At 40.4% G+C, this 21947-nt stretch overlaps 1 protein-coding gene across 2 annotated transcripts in view; it reads left to right on the top strand.

Annotated features, from left to right (window-relative positions):
• Positions 1–21947, top strand: part of faf (ubiquitin carboxyl-terminal hydrolase-like faf) — a 138461-nt gene that overhangs the window by 58776 nt on the left and 57738 nt on the right. For both annotated transcript variants that reach the window (XM_065238690.1, XM_065238691.1), the window contains exon 3: positions 17458–17606. In XM_065238690.1, coding sequence (XP_065094762.1) covers positions 17458–17606 — 149 coding nt within the window. The remainder of the gene's footprint in view (positions 1–17457; positions 17607–21947) is intronic.

The following is a 21947-nucleotide window of genomic DNA, read 5'->3' as shown; positions in this document are numbered from 1 at the left end:
CTACTGCTAAATGGTATGCTTAGATATGCTTATCATGTCGTTTGCTATCAGGAACCGCAAAAAGTTGAAAAACTTACTTTTTTTAAGACAAAAACTCACCAGGGAAATGTATGTAATATCGGTCTATTGTCCCCAAATTGGGTCTATTTATGGATGCAACTTCGTCCTATCCTGTTTGATTCTCAAAAAAAACGCTCTTGGTAACGTTTTCTTATGTATTTTTTTTTATCACTATCACTGTTAACTTAATACTCTTCATTCCTCAAAACATTTCTTAGAGAAAATTTTACGAAAACTACATTAAATCACTCAAGTTAAAAATTAAAAATTAAAAATTTCGCTTATCGTCTTTCGACCGCAGAATATCTAAATCAAAACATTGTGATGTTCATTATACAGATTTGGCAGAAAAAATCTCCCTTCCTGTTCGTTCCTTATCATCCAAATGCAAACCACATTGTTGACGTTACTCTTATTGCTATATGCTGTCAAATGAATTTCATGGGCCAAAGTTAGGAACATAGAAAAGAAATGTGTCCCTAAAGTTGGGTCCATGATTTACTTGTGAAAACGTTGTTAAACAATTAAAATAAACATAAAATATTCAAACAGTAACTGTGAGTTTTACGTCTAGTGTGTATTATCAGGTAATTCCATTCAATAAATGCCATAATCAGGCCATTTGATGATCGTCAGTGCAACCTTCCCATCTTAACCTTAGAAGTCATGGCGGCTAAAAACTCCGAACAGAGTGATATTCTCAACCAGTTTTATTACTTACGAGAGCTGAAAATGTATTGAAATGTTGTGATATAAATTGATTTGTGTGTGGTACACATTTATCAATCATCAGTGATCAATATTTTCCTTATTTTTTGTGTAATATTCCTTAATTAATTATTTATTTGCGTGATAGGCCGAATGAAAGGACTAGACCCACATTACATACCGTAACCCTACATGGGCCTTAAAAGAAAATATTGAAGATGCAGGACTAAATATTTGTAAAAAACGAATCTGAACTATTCTTTTCCGGGGTTTTAATTTTTCGTTTTCAATTCGAAATCAAAATAACCATGCAATTTTATTCAAAATTCTCATGACATGAATTGCAGAATTAACTTGGAATTGCTTGCTCTGAATTATCATGGAATTCTTCTGAAATTAACCAGAAAGTACTACGCGTAATAATTACCATTGAATTCTTTTTGGAATTGAAACCCTTGAAACCCCTTCTTAGAATTCCCTTGAACTTATTCGGAGATTTTGATTCCTTTGGAATTATTTTCAAATTTTCTTTTAACTCTATTCAAAACAGCAGAAATCTTTCGACATTTTATTTAGAAACCCCTTGGAGTATTTTAAAGAATTTATTTCTAATTATCAGCATTTTTGCGATCAATTTTGTTGGAGCTTTGTAAGGAATCTTTCGCACTAAGGTTGAAACTAACTTTCTTGTTGAATTCTCATCATCATTCTCTTGGAATTCTTCATCTGTTATTATCTTCATGATCCTCATAAAAATCTTCTAAAATTACTTAAGAATTTATTTTAGAACATGCATTCTTCTCCACAGAAATCCCTCCAAATTAATCTAACAATTTCTAATTACTTCTCCTTCGCAAATAATGTAGGACTCCTCCTTAATATTTGTTTGAAACGAATTACAGGGTTTGTCCGTAAGATTCTATAGATAGTTCTGTAATTTGTAACCCTTAAAATGCTTTCAAGTTCAGAACCTTGATATTTTTTTTTTTCAAATCTGTGATCTTGAAAATTTTCCAAAATCTCACATTTTATTTTTTTTTCTCCAAATCTTGTATCACGAAGATTGTTATTATGAATCTTGGGAATCTTCTTAAATCACTTTTTTATACTTTCAGTAATTAACTGTTCCTTCTGAACTGGTTTTGTCAAGGCGAAGTGGACTGTACTGGGCGGAAGCGAACGGAGTTGGCTAGCGTCAATCGAAGTTCTAAACTCAGGAGCTCTGAAAAGAGCTGGGGGTTCTCCGGGACACCAATGGACATGCAGTACAAATGACACAAGCTGCCGACTACACTAGACACTACTGTTTATTCCTCTTCGTTTCTCGATACAAGGTTAAATCTGCTGCTTCTGCGAACGGATACACGGTTGGATTCAAACTTAACTTAAGCACGCTACTGCGGGGATTTTTATAGAACGGCACCGACCGTTTGCTCGTTGCTGATTGGTCGACATTTTCTCCTCTCTTTTGGCGGTAGGCGGAACATCCTCCCCCCGGTTGAGAGATCTCAACACCCTTTGGAAGTCGGAGGGCTTTGACGGGGATCATTATCATCGATGGGCAGAACCGACACCTTATTGATGGGACGTCGATACGTGGTTCCATTCACGACGACATCAACTGCTCGGACCAGGCCGTCGGTTCCAGGATAGACGGCTACGATGCTACCTAACTTCCAGTTGAGTCGTGGTTGGTTACGATCGTGAAGCAATACGATCATGTCTTCCCGAATGTTCGGATTCTCTTGTCGATTTTTCTTCCGAGGCTGCAGGGTATTCAAATAATCCCGGGTCCAGGCTCGCCAGAATTGCTCGCGCATAAGTTGGAGATGTTGCCACCGTGTCAAGCGGGATGCTTTGACGTTCTCCAGGGATGGTTCAGCTGGGGCGATCAGCGGTCGTCCAATTAAATAATGCACTAGAGTTATCACCAGCGGGTCCGCCGGGTCGTTGGAAATTGCGAACAATGGTCGGGAGTTTAAGACGGACTCGATTTCTGACAGGATCGTACACAATTCCTCGAACGTTAGAGTCGTATTGCCGACTACCCGCTTCAAATGTGTTTTGGCCGACTTCACGGCTGCCTCCCACAAACCACCGAACTCGGGTGCGTCGGGTGGAATGAAATTCCACTCAATCTCATGATTGCGGCCGAAAGATTCGATGGTCTCCACGGCTTGTTGGTCACAAAACTGCTGGTAAAGCTTGTTCAATTCGTGGTGAGCACCATGAAAATTGGTTGCGTTGTCCGAATGGATTTCTTGGACCATTCCACGGCGAGCGATACATCGTCGAAGGGACGCCATGAAGGCATCGGTACTCAAATCGGAGACGCCCTCCAAATGGACGGCTTTGGTTGCCATGCAAACATAAACGGCCGCGTACGACTTCACCAAAGTTGGACGACGAGTGCCTTGCTTGGTCCAGAAAGGCCCGGCGTAATCCATGCCGGTCGCAGCGAAGGGGGCGACGGCACTACTCTCGATACTGGCAGGTTTCCCATCAATTGGTTGGGAGTGGTAGGATTAGTCCGGAAGGATCTCACGCACCGGCGTGTAATAAATCGGATGGTGGATCTTGCGTTCAACAACCAATAACGTTGTCTCATGGCGTTCATCAAGTCCGTTGGCCCAACGTGCATTTGTTGAATTAGTAGTCGTACTACAGGACTTGTTTGCCAGAATTAGCTTAATCTCGTCGGAGAAATGTGCCTTCCGCAAAACTTGCATGATGACTTCAGATGAGCGGCGTAACTCACGGACGGTCAGATGGGCCTTTATCTCTCGATTGGTCGGGTCCTTTTTCCGACAGTTGACAGTAAATCACAGGACATAGCCCACAACTCGTTGGATTTTGTGGAAGTTACTGAACTTTGGAAGAAAAGATAGGAAGTCCATACTCACATCTGGCCCTACTACCAAGGCCTTAAGTTCCGGTAGCTTCTCGTCTGGAACGTCTTCAGGGGCATCTACGTAGTACTCAACTCTTTGCAGGAATTCGGGCCCATTCCACCAAAGACTGTTGTGCTTCAGGGATTCAACTAGTTGACCTCGGGATACGATGTCTGCTGGGTTCTGTTGGGACCGGACATACTCCCTCCGGTACTTACTGGTGTGCTCTTGTATAATTGCGATTCGATTCCGTACAAACAACTGTAGCTGGTTGAGAGGTTTCTTAATCCAAGCGAGGACTACCGTACTGTCGCACCACAGGACTATGTCACGGAAAGTCATATCCAGGGCTGGTAACACCTTCTGTACCTACCGGGTTAGTAGTAGAGCGGCGCACAATTACTTTCGCGGGATGGACAGCTCTTTAAGGGGGGAGCCAGTTTCGATTTGCTGGTGAGGAGACGAAGCTTCGCCGAGCCATCGCCAAAAATACTTCGCAAAAAGATGCAGGCTCCATAAGCCTTGTTAGAGGCATCAGAGAAGCCGTGCAGCTCGTAGGCGACCACGTTGTCAATCGTCACGCGTCTTGGGATCTCGATCTTGTGAAGATGCGACAAGGAATCTTGGAGTTGTCGCCACTGCTGTGCGATGTATTTGTCAACCGGGTCGTCCCACCCAGACTTAAGCTGCCACAATTTCTGCGCTAGAAGCGCATGACACTTGTGGCACGACTTGTCGGAAGGGCAATCCTTGGATCGATGCCCTTTGCGCAAGCAGTTGAAGCAGACTCCAGCAGTTCGTATCTTCTCATTCTTGTGGGCAGGAGTAAGGTTGGACAAGGCCGAGCACTGGTGGTTGCGGTGAGAACCACCACAAATTTCGCACAAGTTCGTCGGTTGGGATAAGCTGGTCGATGCTGCATGGCTCTTTTGCGGATGGATCTTTGATGGTGGAAGAGCTTGCTTCTGTTTCGAGCTGGATTTGCTAGTCTGGAATGCCACCTCGCAATTCTCGAGTATTTGGTACCTGGACTTCAGGAAGGCGGTAGTTGGTTCGTATTTGGGAAGATATCCTTTTTTTCTTGATCGCTTCCCAGGCTTTGCGGGTTGATTTGTCGAGCGTGGAGACGACCTGATACACAATCATGTGCTCCGAAACGCCAGTGATCTGCTGCTGGAGGAACTTCAGGCTCTCGACGTGGTGAGTAAATTCGGTTAGCAGACCTCTCAGTTCCTTATGGGTCGCCGATTACATCTCTCGTAGTGAAAACAGACCACGGATGTGGGTTTCTACGAGAACCCGTTTGTTTTTGTAGAGATCCTCCAAAATGTCCCAAGCTTGTTGATAATTCCCTTCACTAAGGATCTTGGTATTCAATACACCAGCTGCATCTCCGATGAGCGCCTTATCGAGGTGATATAGTTTTATGGCGTCTGTATCCCCCGAGTGAGCCATCAAATCCTGAAAGACGGCTTTGAATTTTGGCCACCCAGAGTAATTGCCATCGAATGTTGGAATTGGTGCGCTGAGCGGCTGCTGCTGGACGACCACCTGCGGGTTACGGACGATTCTAGGCGATAAAGTGGCCGCGTTTGCTTGTGCTTCCAGCAACAACTCCTGCACGGCATCGGTAACGTTGTTGTAGAGATCTTCGAAGTTGGCATATTCATGTTCTTGCTCGTCCAGCGCATCATCTGGAAGAAGTGCCAGTCCTTTGCTGTGGAATCCGCTGTACTCGGTGTACTCAACAGACAGGTGGTTGGACATATTTGTCAGTTGCGCCAAAGTCGGTGGCTTTCCACGAATGACAGAATGCCGAATGCGCACAATCTTTTGCTTCACTTGTTCACGTTGCCTGGATATTCCCTGCCACTGTTTTGCAGATTCAGGATCCATTGCTGCTTCCCACTCGAAGCCGTGAAATGAACCGGAACTGCTAACTGGTGACCTAGGGATAGGGCTCTCTTGCTGGTTTTCTTCAGCGTCTTCTGGTGCCATTTATGACACCTCACTCACTACGCGGCGTATTTCAAATCTCGCGAAACCACAACAAAACGTATTTTTTTTTCCGAAAAGGCACTTCTCACTCGCACACGTTTAAACACGTTCGTTCTAAATGCTCCGCGTCGAGTCGCAAGCGTAGCAGCAGAAGCAGTTGTTTCGTTTTGGTTGGGTACAGTTTGTGTGTCGTAGCACGTCAGTTTCCACTCAACGGGAACGGTTGCTTCGGAATGGCTCGTGATCCGGCTCGAAGGACCAAATTGATGTTCCTTCTGAACTGGTTTTGTCAAGGCAAACTGGACTGTACTAGGCGGGAGCGAACGGAGTTGGCTAGCGTCAATCGAAGTTCTAAACTCAGGAGCTCTGAAAAGAGCTGGGGGTTTGACGCTACTCTCCGGGACATAAATGGACATCCAGTAGAAATGACGAATGCTGCCGACTACACTAGATACTACTGTTTATTTCTTTTCGTTTCTCGATACAAGGTTAAATCTGCTGCTTCTGCGAACGGACGCACGGTTGGATTCAAACTTAACTTAAGCACGCTACTGCGGGGATTTGTATAGAACGGCACCGACCGTTTGCTCGTTACTGATTAGTCGTCGTTTTCTCCTCTTTTTTGGCGGTAGGCGGAACAATAACCTTTCAGTAATATTCTTCAAGCATTGGTCATTTTCTTTATCCGATATCCCAAACAATTTCCTCTACTTCTTATTTGTATCAAGTTAATTTTTTTCTGAAACATTTTTTTAATTAAATCTTTTATTCTTCAAAATTCTGTCTTATAACCTATTCATCCAGTTAGCATTTGGCCTAGTGCCCTTAATCTCTATTACTCAATAAATTGTGGGGCAGCGGCGTCGGTGGTGTAGTGGTAAGCTTGATTACCCAGCAGGTCTGGGTTCAATCCCAGTCGGCGCCGTCGGGATGTACTGAGGCATAACATCTCTGATCTAGCGTTCCTTCGGAAGGGAAGTAAAGCCGTTGGTCCCCGGTTCATGAGTTGATGGGTCGATAGGTAGGATGTAGGAGCTGCCTCCTTGGCGTCGGTAGCATTAGTGCTCAGCACGGAAAACAAGATCGGCGATAAACAAATCAAGGAAAAAATAAATAAAAAAATAATTGTAGGGCTATGAAATCATAAGATGTATCGAGTTTAAAAAAGTGATAGAAATTGATTTTTCAAAGTATGTCGAAAGATACTGAATACATTAACACTCCGAATACGATGCCTCCGAAAAACGTGTAACGGCAAGTTTGCAATGGCATAGCTTAGCAATTTCTTGATGAATTTTAAAAATTGAGGTATCTCTAGAATTCCTAGGTCTGTAGATTATTTTGATTGTAAAAACATTGAAAATAGAGTCGTCTACTTTTTCAAAATGCGAAAATAGTCGTTACACGTTTTTTTAAAGTGTGTTTATGGGTTTTGCAAATGGCTTAAAATCTATAATCTACATTGGGCACAAATGTTCATAATAAGTTAGAATACCTTCGTGGTTTTTATACATGGATCCTGGAGACACCGGGACGGTCCTCCGGCAGATCCGGAACATCCGTAAAAGTGGTCAATCCACGAAACTGATCATAGAGCTCCGCGTTTTTTTTAATAACATTAAGAACTGTGATATAATAATGAGTTTGGGTCATGGACTCAGATGGCCAGCGGAAGATCCGGAACATCCGTAAAAGTGGTAAATGGTGGTAGGAACTGTGATGATAGAAAGAATTTGTGTTTTTACAAAAACATTGACCAGATGTCCATGGGACCGTCCTCCGGAATGGCTGAAAATTAAACGTCAGCATCGTTCTCAGCAATGCATGTAAATTTTGATGAAGCTACAGTAAAAGGTCATTAAAAACTGTTTGTTCAGTATATTTTTCTGCTGAGTTTTATTAAAGTACCGAGCATTTTTTATTTCCCGAGAAACTCAGATGCTAACATTACGGTTTTCAGTACTTTTCATTTGAGATTACCGACATTCAGTTTACCACTACCGAGTGTCAGCATTACTTTCGATTTAAACTGGGTCATCAGCAAATAAAATGTTTTACCGTTCAAAGCCAGTTTAAAAAAAATACCGAACAACGAAATGCTGATTCGGTGTGTGTGAGCATAGTTGGATTGGAGCATATACCCTATATAATTTTAAAATCAGCTAGCAAACTAACTTCAAAGTGAAGCATTTTAGACACTTGAAGGTGTCACTTGGGTCGAACTAAGATATGATAAATGGGTATAGGTCAGGATCAAAAGTACTTGAAACACGTTTAACTTTAGATAACAAGCACAAGTGCAGGTACTTAATAAAGCATGGGTTATGATTGATTAGGTGAATTAGAGATTTCAATTATTTAGTAAATTAGGGTAATGCGATATAAAAATCATCAAACAAACTTATAGTACGTTCAGACTACAGAGTTATCACATGTTATAGCGCTATCTTGATGGGGGTTTCTGTGTTGCAATTATTTGACAATCGTTATAACATGTTATAACTCTCCAGTCTGTACAGCGTTTTAAATAAGAAAATTCAGAAAGTCTAATAACATTAGGTAGATTAACGGAAGAATTAGGATGCGGACCCGCTAACCTTTAAAGTTGCTGAATAAATCTTCCTATTTAGTCTTGAACTTCAATAAGAAAACGCAAGAAGACCAATAGCATTAAGCAGATTAACAACGAGAGGAATAGTTTAGGAAATAAGTAAAATGAGCGGTATGAGATAATTGATAACTTTTAATCTGTTGTAGGTATTGTTTTCCCCTGAGTTTATTGTACTCGATAACTATATCAGGCATAACATTTGATAACGGCACAAAAGCATGTGTAAACAAACTTTCTACGGCCTTTTACACGTGAACCAAAGTGCGCCCACGCAAACCAACAACATCATCGGATAGGAGCAACTATTACCTTTCCGAAAGTGGCATTGGTTTGCGTGGGCGTACTTTGGTTCGCGTGTAAAGGGCCTTAGAAAGTTTGTTTACAAATGCTTTTGTGCCGTTATCAAATGTTATGCCTGATATTATTCTCTCAATACGCGAAATCTCTGATATATGCCGTTAAAGCATTTGAGTTAACTTATTTCTTAGTGTTCAAGTACTTACATTTGTAAACATCAGTCAATGTTAATCTATGAACTAAACCGTACGTGACTGTAAAATCTTTTCTTATGCATCGATGCATGTTTAATTTTTTGCGGCTATCGGATCAACGCGCCTACGTCTACGGAGCTTACGCAGAAGTGATTGTGACTAAATTGAAACAAAGCTCAATAGTAAAATAAGTAAAATATCTAGGGAGGAAACCAAAATTAATCAACTTGCCAACACATTTATTTTGGTGGCACTCTTTAAGTGATAATAAGCTGTTTTTCCCCTACGGTTGTCTCACGCGGCGTTCGTAATTTACGCGATTTTCGTATCTTACGTAATTTAGATGTTTAGCTTTAAACGGTTTTACCCACTCGAGGTCGTTCCTTAAGCGGTTTTGGTGCAGGTTAAACCTGTGGCGGCTGTCGGAATTGAGCATTTCATCAGGACCATCAGACTTGTATATAAGACAAATAGTTCAAATTGAGAGCATTACTGGATTTCTTTTATATGTTTTGGAAAAAGCGAGCAAATTGGTTACAAATATCCTCACTATCAGTACTATCAGACTCTTCAAACTTCATGAACGATGGGAATGTACATGACTTAATTTTTTCGTTCGCGAAGTTAAAGAACGTTTTGGGATCAGATTTTATATTGTTCTATATTCTTGAATTGTAATTCTCATATGCTGACAATATTTCTGCATCAAATGTTCTGCAGATATCAACATGTTTTTCTAAATGTTGTGAAGTTTGAAACTTTTTACTTTTTGCTTCCTGTTTTTAATGGTTCTAATTTCTTGTGTATAAGAGTTGTCTTCGGTATACCACACAGGATATTTGGTGCTGTTTACTATTCTCTTTAGCCTTTAAGGAACGAATACTTCAATGATATTGTACAAGTTATTATAAAATATGTCAACTGCCTTGTCCATGTCGTTTTCATCTTGTAAAAGGTTTTGCCAATTTATGTTATTGAGTCTGCTGTGAAATTCAGGGAACGTTGCATTTTTAAAATCATAAACTAATTCAAAATCAACAACGCTTGGGCGTGACCTATGCGAGTCTGTTAACATTTTTGTTTTACTTTAAATGATATTTATGATATTTAATACAGTTTATATATGTATGACTAATCAAGTGACACAGATGCGTCTTTTCAACTTTAGTTCTTTTGAAATTTCAATTATTAAATTACAGTTTCCTAGTCCTATCAGGCCTGTTCTAGAGAATGACCACCTTGGTGGGATTGATTTGTTTTAAATTGAAAAAAGGAAACTATTTGCAGCTACTATTTACAACTACAACTAACCTACAACTACTATATACACCTAATATACTATATACAAATTGCCTATCAAAACATGTTCTGATATATTACATTTTTGTGAAGAGCTTTGAGTGGGTTGGTTTATTTCCTTTAAATTCCGTTATAATTGCTTATCTTTTGACAGATACGCGTATTTCGTCTACTACTTGCAGACTTCATCAGTGCCAAGTACTCAACACCATTTTTGTGCAAATTTAGTCTTAATTTAGTTAATTCTGGAATTTATTTTGGGAATGTCTGCCTCTTCGTGTCAATGTGTTATTCTAGTGCCGAAAGGACGATCAAGTACCACCCTGAGCACTTTACTCTGAGCGACCTGTGCACATGATTCCCACACCGGAGTTGCGTAGAGGATCACAGGTGCTATGATTTGTTTGTAGACAGCCAGCTTGTTCACCCTTGAGAGGCGGGATCTGCGGGAAATCAGCGGATACAGACACCTAACCAAGGCAGAACACTTGACTACAGTTTTCTCTACATGCTAACGGAAGAGGAGCTTTTCATCGAAAAACATTCAGAGATAGGTTACTTCGGCAGACCGGTTTTAGTTTTGGCAATTGCCGGTGGAGGAACATGATGGTTTATGTTTTGGATTCATTGATTTTGATTTTCCACGTGGTGGCATAATCAGCAAAAGCGGTAAGGCATCGTTGAAGTTTGTTCTTTATTTCGCGAGGCATCCTTCCTTTGACGGCTATTGCGGTATCATCTGCGAACAAGAAAAACACGCAACCGTTTCCGAGGGGAATGTCGGAAGTGCAAATGCTGTAAAGCAAGGGGCCCAGCCGATAGCCTTGCGGGACTCCTGCTGGGATGGAAAACGTGTCTGAAAGACAACCATACAACGATACCTTAAACGACTTTTGCTGGAGGTAGTCACTATAGACACTGTACAGTGTCTATAGTAGTCACGGGTGATTTTAACCAGATGTAATGGGAAGTTAAAGCTACAAAGCTTGTACACAAGTCCGTCATGCCAGACATTGTCAAACGCCTTTTCAACGTCTTGCAAGGCCATGACTATGGACTTGGATACAGTCTTGTTACTTCGGATGTTATTCATCACTCGTACTAGCTGGTGATTGGAGTGGAGAACACCTGTGACTTGAAAAGATTTTGAACGTTAATAACTCAGATGCCCCTGAACCAATTTCAATATTTTTTATCGCCAGATATATTTCTACGCATTTGTTACATTTAAGACTTTATCATTTTTCAAAATGTCACTATTGAAAATTACACGAATGTGGACTATTGCTTTGATACTTAAAATTATCACCGATTGTCTGCGAAATGCGATTTCCCTAACACAGTTTTTAACGTTGAACTCCATCCGTTGAATCACTAAACGGTGTTTATTCAATCACCGCGTGGTGAGTGGTGGTGTTTTTTTTTTCCTTTGTTTGTTTTTTCCGTCGATCTTGTTTTCCGAGCTGAGCACCAATGCTACCGACGTGCCAGGAAGGCAGCTCCCACACCTGGACCCTACCTATCGACCCATCAGCTCATGAACCGGGGACCAACGGCTTTACTTCCCATCCGAAGGAAGGCGTGATCAGAGATGTTATGCCTCAGAACATCCCGGCGGCGCCGACTGGGATTGAACCCAGGCCTGCTGGGGTGAGAGGTAATCAGGCTTACCACTACACCACCGGCGCCGTTGAGTGGTGGTGTTCTCCAATACGCAACCAAAGGCTCCCCGCAAGCAACTAGCTACCAAGGCTGGCTTCAACCGCTGATCGGATGCAGTTACAATCGCCGTGTGTGGTGGAATCCGGTCATCGGCATCAGCTGCAGCAGCAGCTGTGCTTTCAGCATGGCGTTGAACATTGTTCTCCAGTACACAACGAAAGGCTGCCTACAAGCAGCTAACTGCAGCCCACATGAGCATCCGTAGAAGGATGAAGAAGACGTACCGCTATTGATCGGAATCAGTAGCTCTTCGTGAGTCGCTGTGAGCCATCTATGCCAAGCGCGTCACCCTCATTTCAAACAACATACAGTTCATTAGCCTCATATGTGTTTAACACCCTAATAGTTCAGCATTACTAAACCATCCCGTCAAAACGGCCCTTTTCAGGACCACCATAAGTTTTCGGATTTCGGAATCATTCGGATGTCAGTTCTCATCCTGGACTGGAATTAGGGCGTAACAGCTTTTGTAAACAATGACTTCTTTCAAAGATGTCTTGAAAGTCAAGGCTCGCCCACGAAAATCAACCTTACTATTAGGTACGGTAAGACTTTCTTTGCCCAACGGTAATGTTGGTTTGTGCTGGCGTGCCTTGAATTCCTAAAAATCACCAAGAGAAGTTATTGTTTACAAAAGCTGTTACGCCTAATTCCAGTTCTATCTAGATATGTTTAAATCTAACATACCATGTTCTTGAAGGCAACATTGGGGGTGCAATTTCAAAAACCAAAGTCGGTCGTGGCATGAAAGTGGTCTGATTTTGATGCAGAGATGATGGATTTTAAGTCTTAATACGCCAATCGTTAGAATTTTTTCTACGAATCTGTTAAAATTAAGACTTCACCAAAATGTCAATATTGAAAATTGCGCGAATGTGCAACTGTTGCTATGATAGTTAAAATAAGCACTGATTGCCTGTGAAAAGCGATTTCCCCAACACAGATTTCAAAGTTGAATTTCATCCGGTCTCACCAAACGGTATTTATTCAATCACCGCGTGGTGAGTGGTGGCGTTCTCCAGTACACAATGAAGTACACTATGTAGAAACAGAGAAAACCCCGCTCAAATTCATATTCCAACACAAAACACATGCTCCTGCTGCAGTTAACAAATAAGATTTATTATATAAGACCACGTAGTCCTACGTCACCATTGCGTACAACCCCACAGGACTGTCCCTTGTAGTTGTTTTCTTCTATCTCGTTATGGTGTAACTTATTTTGAATACTCCAGTTGATCTCACTTTGGTCAACTTAACGGTTAACACAGCAAAAATAAGAGCAAACTTTTACACTGTTGAATCAAACGGAAAACTAATCTTGCTTTCAATGAAAGCTATTTGATTTCTAATTTTGCATTCATAATGTTTAACAGAATACGGGCCTGGCGTAAATCGTTAGCATCCATACTTCTCACGCTGAAAGACTTGAGCTCAAATCTCACCCCGGGCAAGTAGCGAATGATCTAAAATGTGTAAAAAAAATAAACACTAATCGTTAGTTCAACGACAGATGGGTTTAAATTAATTTTTAAACAAGACGTAAACAGCAGAATTTCAATTTAAGTTGCTTTCATTTAAAAAGTCATGACTGCATAATGAAAGCACAATATGATATCAGACTAATTTCGTGACAGTTGAAATCAAAATGAGTTTTTATTATGATAGGAACTGCAAACTTTAATGTGGATTTGCTTTCATTTTGTTAACCAACTTTGCTCGAGAATAGTCTATAGTATGTTAGCCCTTACAAAGCTTCTGAAATGTTATTGAATACTTGGATATAGTAAACTAGACATTAATAATTTGGAATGCTATTGTCTACATCTGAAATTGGCCAAAGTGTATCCAATCAAATCCCAGAATTTTCTGTTTAGGGCCGATAGCAAAGGAGTGCGAATCGGATAAGAAATGGAAGCGTAAGGTTCAGCGAATCTAAACACATAAAGCAACCAACGATACAGACAAAACGGTTGCTACGACTACCATGACAAACTCGTTTTGTAACATAGCTCGATCCAAGTGCTAGAAGGATAATGATATATTGCTTGCCAGCTTTGTTGCAATATACACGGATGAGGACATACAGGGCGGACTCGATTATCCGGAGTCTTGAAAAAAATTTCACTCCGGATAATCAAGCCCTCCGGATAATCGAGCCATCAAAAAAAAATTTTTTTGTCTTATGTGGTCTCATTTAATGTTTTTAGTGGTCCCATTGAACGCTATTGAAGGATTATGGAATCGGACCTCTGGTTTTGTAGATATGGCCAGAACAAGTTCCGGCGTTTATGGGCCATGAGGCTAAATTTGACAAGGAACAAAACCCATTAAGCGACACATCAGATTATATCAAAATTCGATAACCAGATCAATGGTGGAAAAAATTAAGTACCTTGGACCATATTAGCCACTTCCGGGCAAGTTCCGGATGCCTCCGGAAAAGTGGCCAGAACCAGACTTGAATAATAACCTATCATGCGACACATCAGATTATATCAAAATTCGATAACCAGATCAATGGTGGAAAAAAATAAGTACCTTGGACCATTTGTCACTTCCGGACAAGTTCCAAGTGCCCCGGAAAAGTGACCAGAATCGAACTTGGATAATAACCTATCATGAGGCACATTAAAATACATCAAAATTCGATAAGAAGATCAATGGAATTGAACCCATGGACCATCCGCTTGAGAAGCGAACGTGTAGCCAACCACGCCATGGGACCCCTCAACTTGAGAAAAATCGTAGTCTCGCGACTCTCACGAGTGTGTAGAGACAAAGTTGAGCTTGGCTAAAAATCACGGCTACCGTGAAGGCACCATATTTGACGCAGTTCCTAACTTGACGTACTCGATCAATTTCGACCATTTTCCATTAATATTTTTGAAATATTAACATTGCAAATATGAGTTCCGGTGCTCTAGGGATGATAGTGTAACAATTCAAATGATGGTTGCTGATAAAGCGGCTGCAGGCGAAAATGAAGACGAGAATGCGGAATTCGATGTTGACATAGTCAATGCTGTTCTTAACCATGATTCACATTTTTATGAAGGAGAAAGCGTGACGAACACCACTCTGGATGAAACTGCAAACATTTCTACAGCAGATGACAACCAAGATGAGGAGTACGAACCAGTTCCAGATCAATCAGCGCTGAACAGTATTGACACTATCATCACATGGGCTGAGGAAAACCAATTGCCGTTGGAACGGCAGTTTTTACTTTGTGAAATCAGGGGAAATATTCTTGATAAAATAGTCAATAAGGATTGATTTATGATCAAATTTGCAATTCTCTTTGTTTTTACTGAATCACTTTATTGATGAACTACTGTTTTTACTGAAATGATGAATAAATGAATTGAACTACAAAATAAGATAAGAAAATTGATATAAATTATCAGGTATGAAGCCACCAAAAGACCAATTCTCACGAAACCCCCCTTTAACCCTCCGTTACTCGCGCCAACTTTTATAACACGAGTACTCGCGCTGTACTTTGTACAACAGTGTTAGTTTACCATTGCCATTTTGCAGCCGAGCTACCAATCGATATGAAACCAACGGGTATTCATTAAAAAACTTGTTTTTAACTAAGCAAGCTAAAATTTTATCACAGTTAACCCACAAAAATGCGAGGATCTCAAGATATATCACATGCGAGAATTTCACATGTATACTAGCGCTACGTAGTGAGAAAATTCTGAACTACTGTCCGCCAGTGACAAGGCTATGATCTCCTGAACAACTTTGTCAGAGACAGTAACTTTCTATCTTGTTAGAATCTTGATATATTCCATGTTGTAATCAATTAAGTCAAATCCCACGTAGTATGGTCACAGTTTTCGCAATTTCCATTTACATTTTCCCTATTATCCGCATTTTGTAGGTGTTTACTGTAATCAAAGTTTAGCTTGTTTAGATCAAAACAAGTTTTTTGGGGAATACTCGTTGGTTTCAGATCGATTGGTAACTCAGCAACAAAATCGCAATGAAAAACTCATGTGTGTTGTACAAAGTACAACAGCGCGAGCAACGGAGGGTTAAAGGCCCCTTGGTACATTTTTTTTACGAATCTTCAAAAATTTTGTTCAGTTGCCATTCCCCGCCCATCCCTCTGAAATTTGACATAACTAGGGAACGGACCATCATGGGATTCAGTTTTTGTATGTTGTTGTGGCACATGATATGTTTGATTCCTTTCAGGTCAAAGTTAATTCAAAACCCCTTAACGCCGGATTTTGTAACAAAGGCAAACAAACACTTAAATATAGTCATTTCCCGATCTTGTCAGACTGAGTCGAACGATGTACGTTACTCGTCCTCGGATCGAAAGTCGGTTTTCAAAGCGGTTTATGCAAAATAATTTGCAAGATAGGTAAAAAAAATATGACTCCGGATAATCGAGCCATTTTCTCCGGATAATCGAGCCCCGGATAATCGAGCCTCCGGTTAATCGAGCCTCCGGATAATCGAGTCCGGCCTGTATATCAAGCTATAGCTTGATATGAATCGAGAAAAGACATAACAAAAAAAATTCCATTAACACACGTGTATCATCTTCGGCTTTACTTCGTGAAGCAGCTTGCAAACAATTTGCTCGTTTCCTTCTACCGCCTACCGCCCCGAGTGAGTTGTGTCGCACGGGCTGCTTGTCATGAAAAAGAAGGAAGAAAATTATATCATTATTGCTTTCCTCTTCTGACATACCGTTATTATTCGGTTCGTTGATCGCTTGTCATTTTGTTATTTGGAGATATTTTTGATTCCTTGGTCAGGATAGAAAGCTGGACACAGACGACACACCGAACTGGTGAGCAGATCCTACCCACCATCACCTGCCTAAATAAAGGAAATCAATCAATCAACCATCACCACGACACCGACACGACACACTCCATTGAAAAATCTCGTTATTTTGCAAAATATCAACAATGACACTTTTTTTACAAAGAAGGGTATAGATATCACTTGAAAAACCGACTATCGATCCGAGGCCCGGAGGGCCGAGTGTCATGTACCATTCGACTCAGCTCGACGAGATCGAACATGTCTGTGTGTGTGTACGTGTGTATGTGTGTATGTGTGTGTGTATGTAACGAAATGAATGCGCTCACGTTTCTCAGCAACCGCTCAACCGATTTGGACAAACTTGAACGGTTTTGGAATCGGGGAACCGGTTCCGGAGATATGGCCGGAATAAGATCCGGTGAATATGGGCCTTCACGCTGGATTTAACGGAAAACGTATCAAAACCATCAAATTACTACAGAATTCAAAAATAAGATCAATGCAAGTCGTGTTAAGTGTTCCAGACCACATTGGACACACTTGGACATGTTCCGGGTACCCCGGGGAAGTTGCTTGCATATGAATTGAATTAAAACCCATTAAATCACATTGAAATACGATGATAAGGTGATTGGTAGCCTCACCAAATAGACTACACCCGGATATATTCCGGGTACCCCCAGGCAGTGGCGTAGCGTCACTGGATGACACGGGGGTGGGGGGCTTGGTCACTGATAATGACAATAAAATAAATAAACTTGAATAAGTAAGAAGGGTCTGATCACACCATAGGTGGATAAATTCGGGTTTTTTTTTTGAGAATGGTATTTGGTTTAGTATTATAGGATCGTACATATAACTTTTTTTATTTTCATTTCAGAAACCCTGAGGAGTTATTGGCCAACTTTCCGGAGGAAAAACTATCGTCACTGAATATCAAGATATCTAGTTCTCGATGGGTTGTGCCTGTGTTACCGAATCAGGAGTTGGAATGCCTGTTGAATGCAGCGATCCGTCTTACTCATGCAGGTATGGTGCGATTTGGAGCAATTATATTATTACAATGTGAAAACACGAAAATCTCGTTTGTTTTTAGTAGGTCCTATTTCCATTTGCCGATCACAGATTCGATAAACTTGATTCACTTTCTACCGCGACCTGAGCGACCTATTCTAAAACCAATCGAGAAATGTTTCTTAAATCGGTGAAAAATAAATGCCATCAGGATCAGTGCTGCAAAATCTCGACAATACACGATGGTATTGACAATTCTGCTCTCATTTCACTCATTTGAGCTAACCGTCAAGGCAAACCATGTCAATTGTCAATGACAATGCTGTCAGTGACGAACATTGTAGATTTTTTTTATTAACTAAATTTGTAACGAAATTAAATGACTTGAACTACACAATTACATGGAGCCGTTAAAGTGAACAAGCATCTACGTCCTGAACTGTGACAACAATAATGTGACACAGAATGCCTGAAATTACACTTTTTGTTACCAGGTGAATCTTATAGCGAATTCGTTTATTATTCAGTTCCAACCTGGATCGGGTATCAAGATTGGGTCTGCTTGTTTTTTGACAAACGTCAGTTTGCTCGTTTGTTTTTAAAACCTAGCTCAGGTTGAGGTTTGCACTGACAAAAAGTTCGGTTTCGCACTGGGTTGGAACTGGAAATAAACGAATTCGCTATTAGTCTTAGTCATTGACGAAAAAATGAATGAGATTTTGACGAAGGTTTTTTTTGACGATCAAGTCTGTCAGTGACTATGTGAAAAACAATTTTGTCAATATCGCGCGAAAGTCTGTCAATAACAATGACAAATCTCAGCACTGATCAGGATAGCTTATTGTCCATCCGGAAAAAAAGAAAGAACCTCAAACCATGCAAAAAAATAATGTTCTACACAATACCTCTTACAGTAGTCCGGAGATATTAAGGTTTTAAAGTTTGTGACCACCCTAGCGGCAATAACAATCCACTTTGCAATCAAGAACAAAATGTAAAATTTATCTAATAGAAGCATGCGCTATATCCACTGTCCATCGCAGCAGGGTTAGCAGATAGCAAAAAATATCATGTTTTAATACCTCCCGAAAAAAAATAACAACAAAAATACATTAAAAAACAATGTAACAATAAGACGAAAACTATTGTCTTAACAATGATTTATATTGTTACGTCTACAATAAATTTACCTTGATTTTTGTTGTACTAAACAGTAAATTTCATGGTAAATGGAAAATTTACAATAAAAAAGGGGGGTTGTTAAGTATCTTAACAATGAAATTTTCGAGATTTCCCCATATAATTTTTTTTCAATAACAGTATATTTTATTGTTATTTTACTGTTGGTTGGCGAATTTATTGATTAAAAAAAAATAACAGTGTACTTTAGAGTGTATGTGTTGGCTAGACAGATCTACTTTATCGACTTTGAAAAAATCAAAAAAAAATAAAATCGCCCCGGGAAGGGAAGGGCGTAAGTAAATCTGTTACGGGTGAGTCCTTTTTTTTACTGGTTTTGGATTGAGATTCGATCCGGAACTTGTGAGAAATGCAGGCCAACTCCCCTGCACTCGATCTCCCTAGGTCACGCCCCCTTGGTTGTTGAGCGTCGTTGATAAGTTAATACATTCGACTGGAGAGAATCGCCCATGAAATATGCTTCCACCTGAGAATTCCTTCCTGATATCTTCAAGTGGTGGATTTTTTTACTATTATTGTATGATTATTGACTGCACGGAAAAGGTCTGCATTAAGCGGGATTTAGATGAGGCAGGTGAGTTGAATTCAACTCAAACCGATCTGGTCGTAGGCGTTCAATTGACTTGGCAACGAATAGAGCAAGTCCGATATCAGTCAGCCAAACGAACTGTCAAAGCCAGATCCTTTACGGACAGCGCCTATCTTGATTACATTGGCAGTGTAGCTCAATGAGCTGTATTACCGAGGTGAAGCAATCGGTTAAGTTGTGTGAGTAAAACCCGTGTACGATACAAGCAATTAGTGACGTCACTACTTGCGTTTACGTTGATTTTTTGGTTTACTAATACAACCATATTTCACGATCTGCTTCACCTCTCTCTGTACCTCATTGAGTGTAGCTGACTCTCTCATAGTCTGCATGCTTCAATTAGATTTATTTTTATTGTTCGTGACGTAACCCACAATGAAAACACATCAATATTTAATGTAACGACAATTTTTATTGTAATAGAGTTGTTCATTATTGTTCATGGTCGAATCATGTTAACAATAAAATAAATGAAAAATACGATAAAAATCATTGTAACAACATTTTATTATGTACCTTCATTGTACATCTAGGTAGCACTTTTGCCGTTTTCGGAAGGGTATAACATTATAACAATCATTTTTATTGTCGACAATAAATATTAATGTTAGAGCATTGTTTCCACTGAAAATTTCACTGTAATTTTTTTTTTCGGGCTGTTACATATACTAAATTACTACGCAGACATTTTTATGTTTTTCAATATGATGCCAAAGTTATGCTAGGAAATGATCCCCCCTTGGCTAGTTTTTGCACCTTGTTGCGGGCTTAATTTAGTGGAGTGATATGAAAACGCATACATAGATTTGTTATCAGGAAAACATGATTTGTTATCTTTTAATATCCTTCATATGCCATTTAGATCTCATTTTTGTTATGATTACTGTTAACTCGACCACACGGTAGGCAAAATATGTTATCACGAACGCTTATATCAAAATATCAAACATAGTTTTCATTTTGTTTTTATTGTCTGCTTAAGGTGATTACCTCTCACCTTAGCAGGCCTAGGTTCAATCCCAGTCGGCGCCGCCGGGATGTTCTGACGCATAAAATCTCTGATCACGCCTTCCTTCGGACGGGAAGTAAATCCGGTTCATGAGTTGATGGGTCGTTGATGAAAACAAAGTGAAAACTTGTGATATTATGATATAAGCGTTCTTGACAGCATACGTGGATTTCGGAATTTACGTGGTTTTTTCCACGTATCTGCCCGCGTAAAAAGCGACTCCAGTGTATTTTGATATCCGACTTTGCTCGGGTAGGGTCCAGGTGTGGAAACTGCCTCCCTGGCGTCGGTAGCATTGGTACTCAGTACGGAAAACAAGATCGACGAAAAAAGTTGTCAGCTGCGCATACTTCTAGCTAAATTTGCCATTTAGTTGTTGATCGTTAAGTGGTTTGGCATTGCCGTTAAGGCGGTTCAAAGCAAGGGTATTCACAATCATCAAAACCTTAATATCTCCTTTATAAACAGGAATTGAGGTATAGTGTAGTAGAATATGTTTTCACGTAATTTAAGGTCCGCTTTCACTCTATTTTAGATTATTGTACCTACCTCGTTTGGCATAAAATCGTTGGGCATAAGGGGATTTTTTTTAATTATCGGACAAATTGGGCCGAAGGGTCTTCGATTTCTATGAAACTTTGCCCATAGGTAGAGTTCATAGATATATTAACAAAAGTGAATTTCAAAAAAAATCTCGCGTGCCAATTTTTCCGGAAAACCTTAGTACTGAGCACTAATGCTACCGACGCCAGGGAGGCAGCCCCCACACCTGAACCCTACCTATCTACCCATCAACTCGTGAACCGGGGACCAACGGCTTTACTTCCCTTCCGAAGGAAGACGTGATCTGAGATGTTATGCCTCAAAATATCCCGGTGGCGCCGACTGGGATTGAAACCAAGCCTGCTGGGATGAGAGGTAATCACGCTTACCACTACACCACCGGCGCCGCTACATGAAGGTTAAAGTAAAGTAAATCCACAAGAAAAGTTGTGGAAATTATCGTCTGTATCATGGGTTTTTTATCAAAAAAAAACGTTGTCATATTTGGGAATTTATTATCTTTTTCCGGTGAAAATTTAAAGATGGTATCTCATACCGTTTTTGAGATATGCCCGACAAACTGATGACCGGTCTAGCGCTCTTCTTTAAAAAAAAATCAAATTTTTCTTTCGGTTTAGTGTTATAGGATCGTACATATATCGTACGTGGAATTAGGAATTTACGCGGATTTCGAAATTCAAGGGGGTTTTTTTACGCGGCACGTATCCCCCGCGTAAAGAGCGACTCCAGTGTATTTTGATATCCGAATTTGCTCGAGTAGGGTCCAGGTGTAGAAAATGCCTTCTTGGCGTCGGTAGCATTGGTACTCAGTACGTAAAACAAGATAGACAAGACACAATTCTTGATCGCAAAGTAGTTTGGCATTGCCGTTAAGGCGGTTCAAAGCAAGGGTATTCACAATCATCTAAACCTTAATATCTCCTTTGTAAACAGGAATTGAGGTATAGTGTGTGGTAGAATAAGTTTTTACGTAATTTAAGGTCCGCTATCACCC

Source organism: Ochlerotatus camptorhynchus, unplaced genomic scaffold (genome assembly GCF_037179485.1).
Source record: "Ochlerotatus camptorhynchus isolate MF236.1 unplaced genomic scaffold, CSIRO-AGI_Acam_v1.1 ptg000889l, whole genome shotgun sequence".
Lineage (NCBI taxonomy): Eukaryota > Metazoa > Arthropoda > Insecta > Diptera > Culicidae > Ochlerotatus > Ochlerotatus camptorhynchus.
Note: the sequence above shows the minus strand (reverse complement) of the source record. Positions and strands in the feature narration are given on the sequence as shown.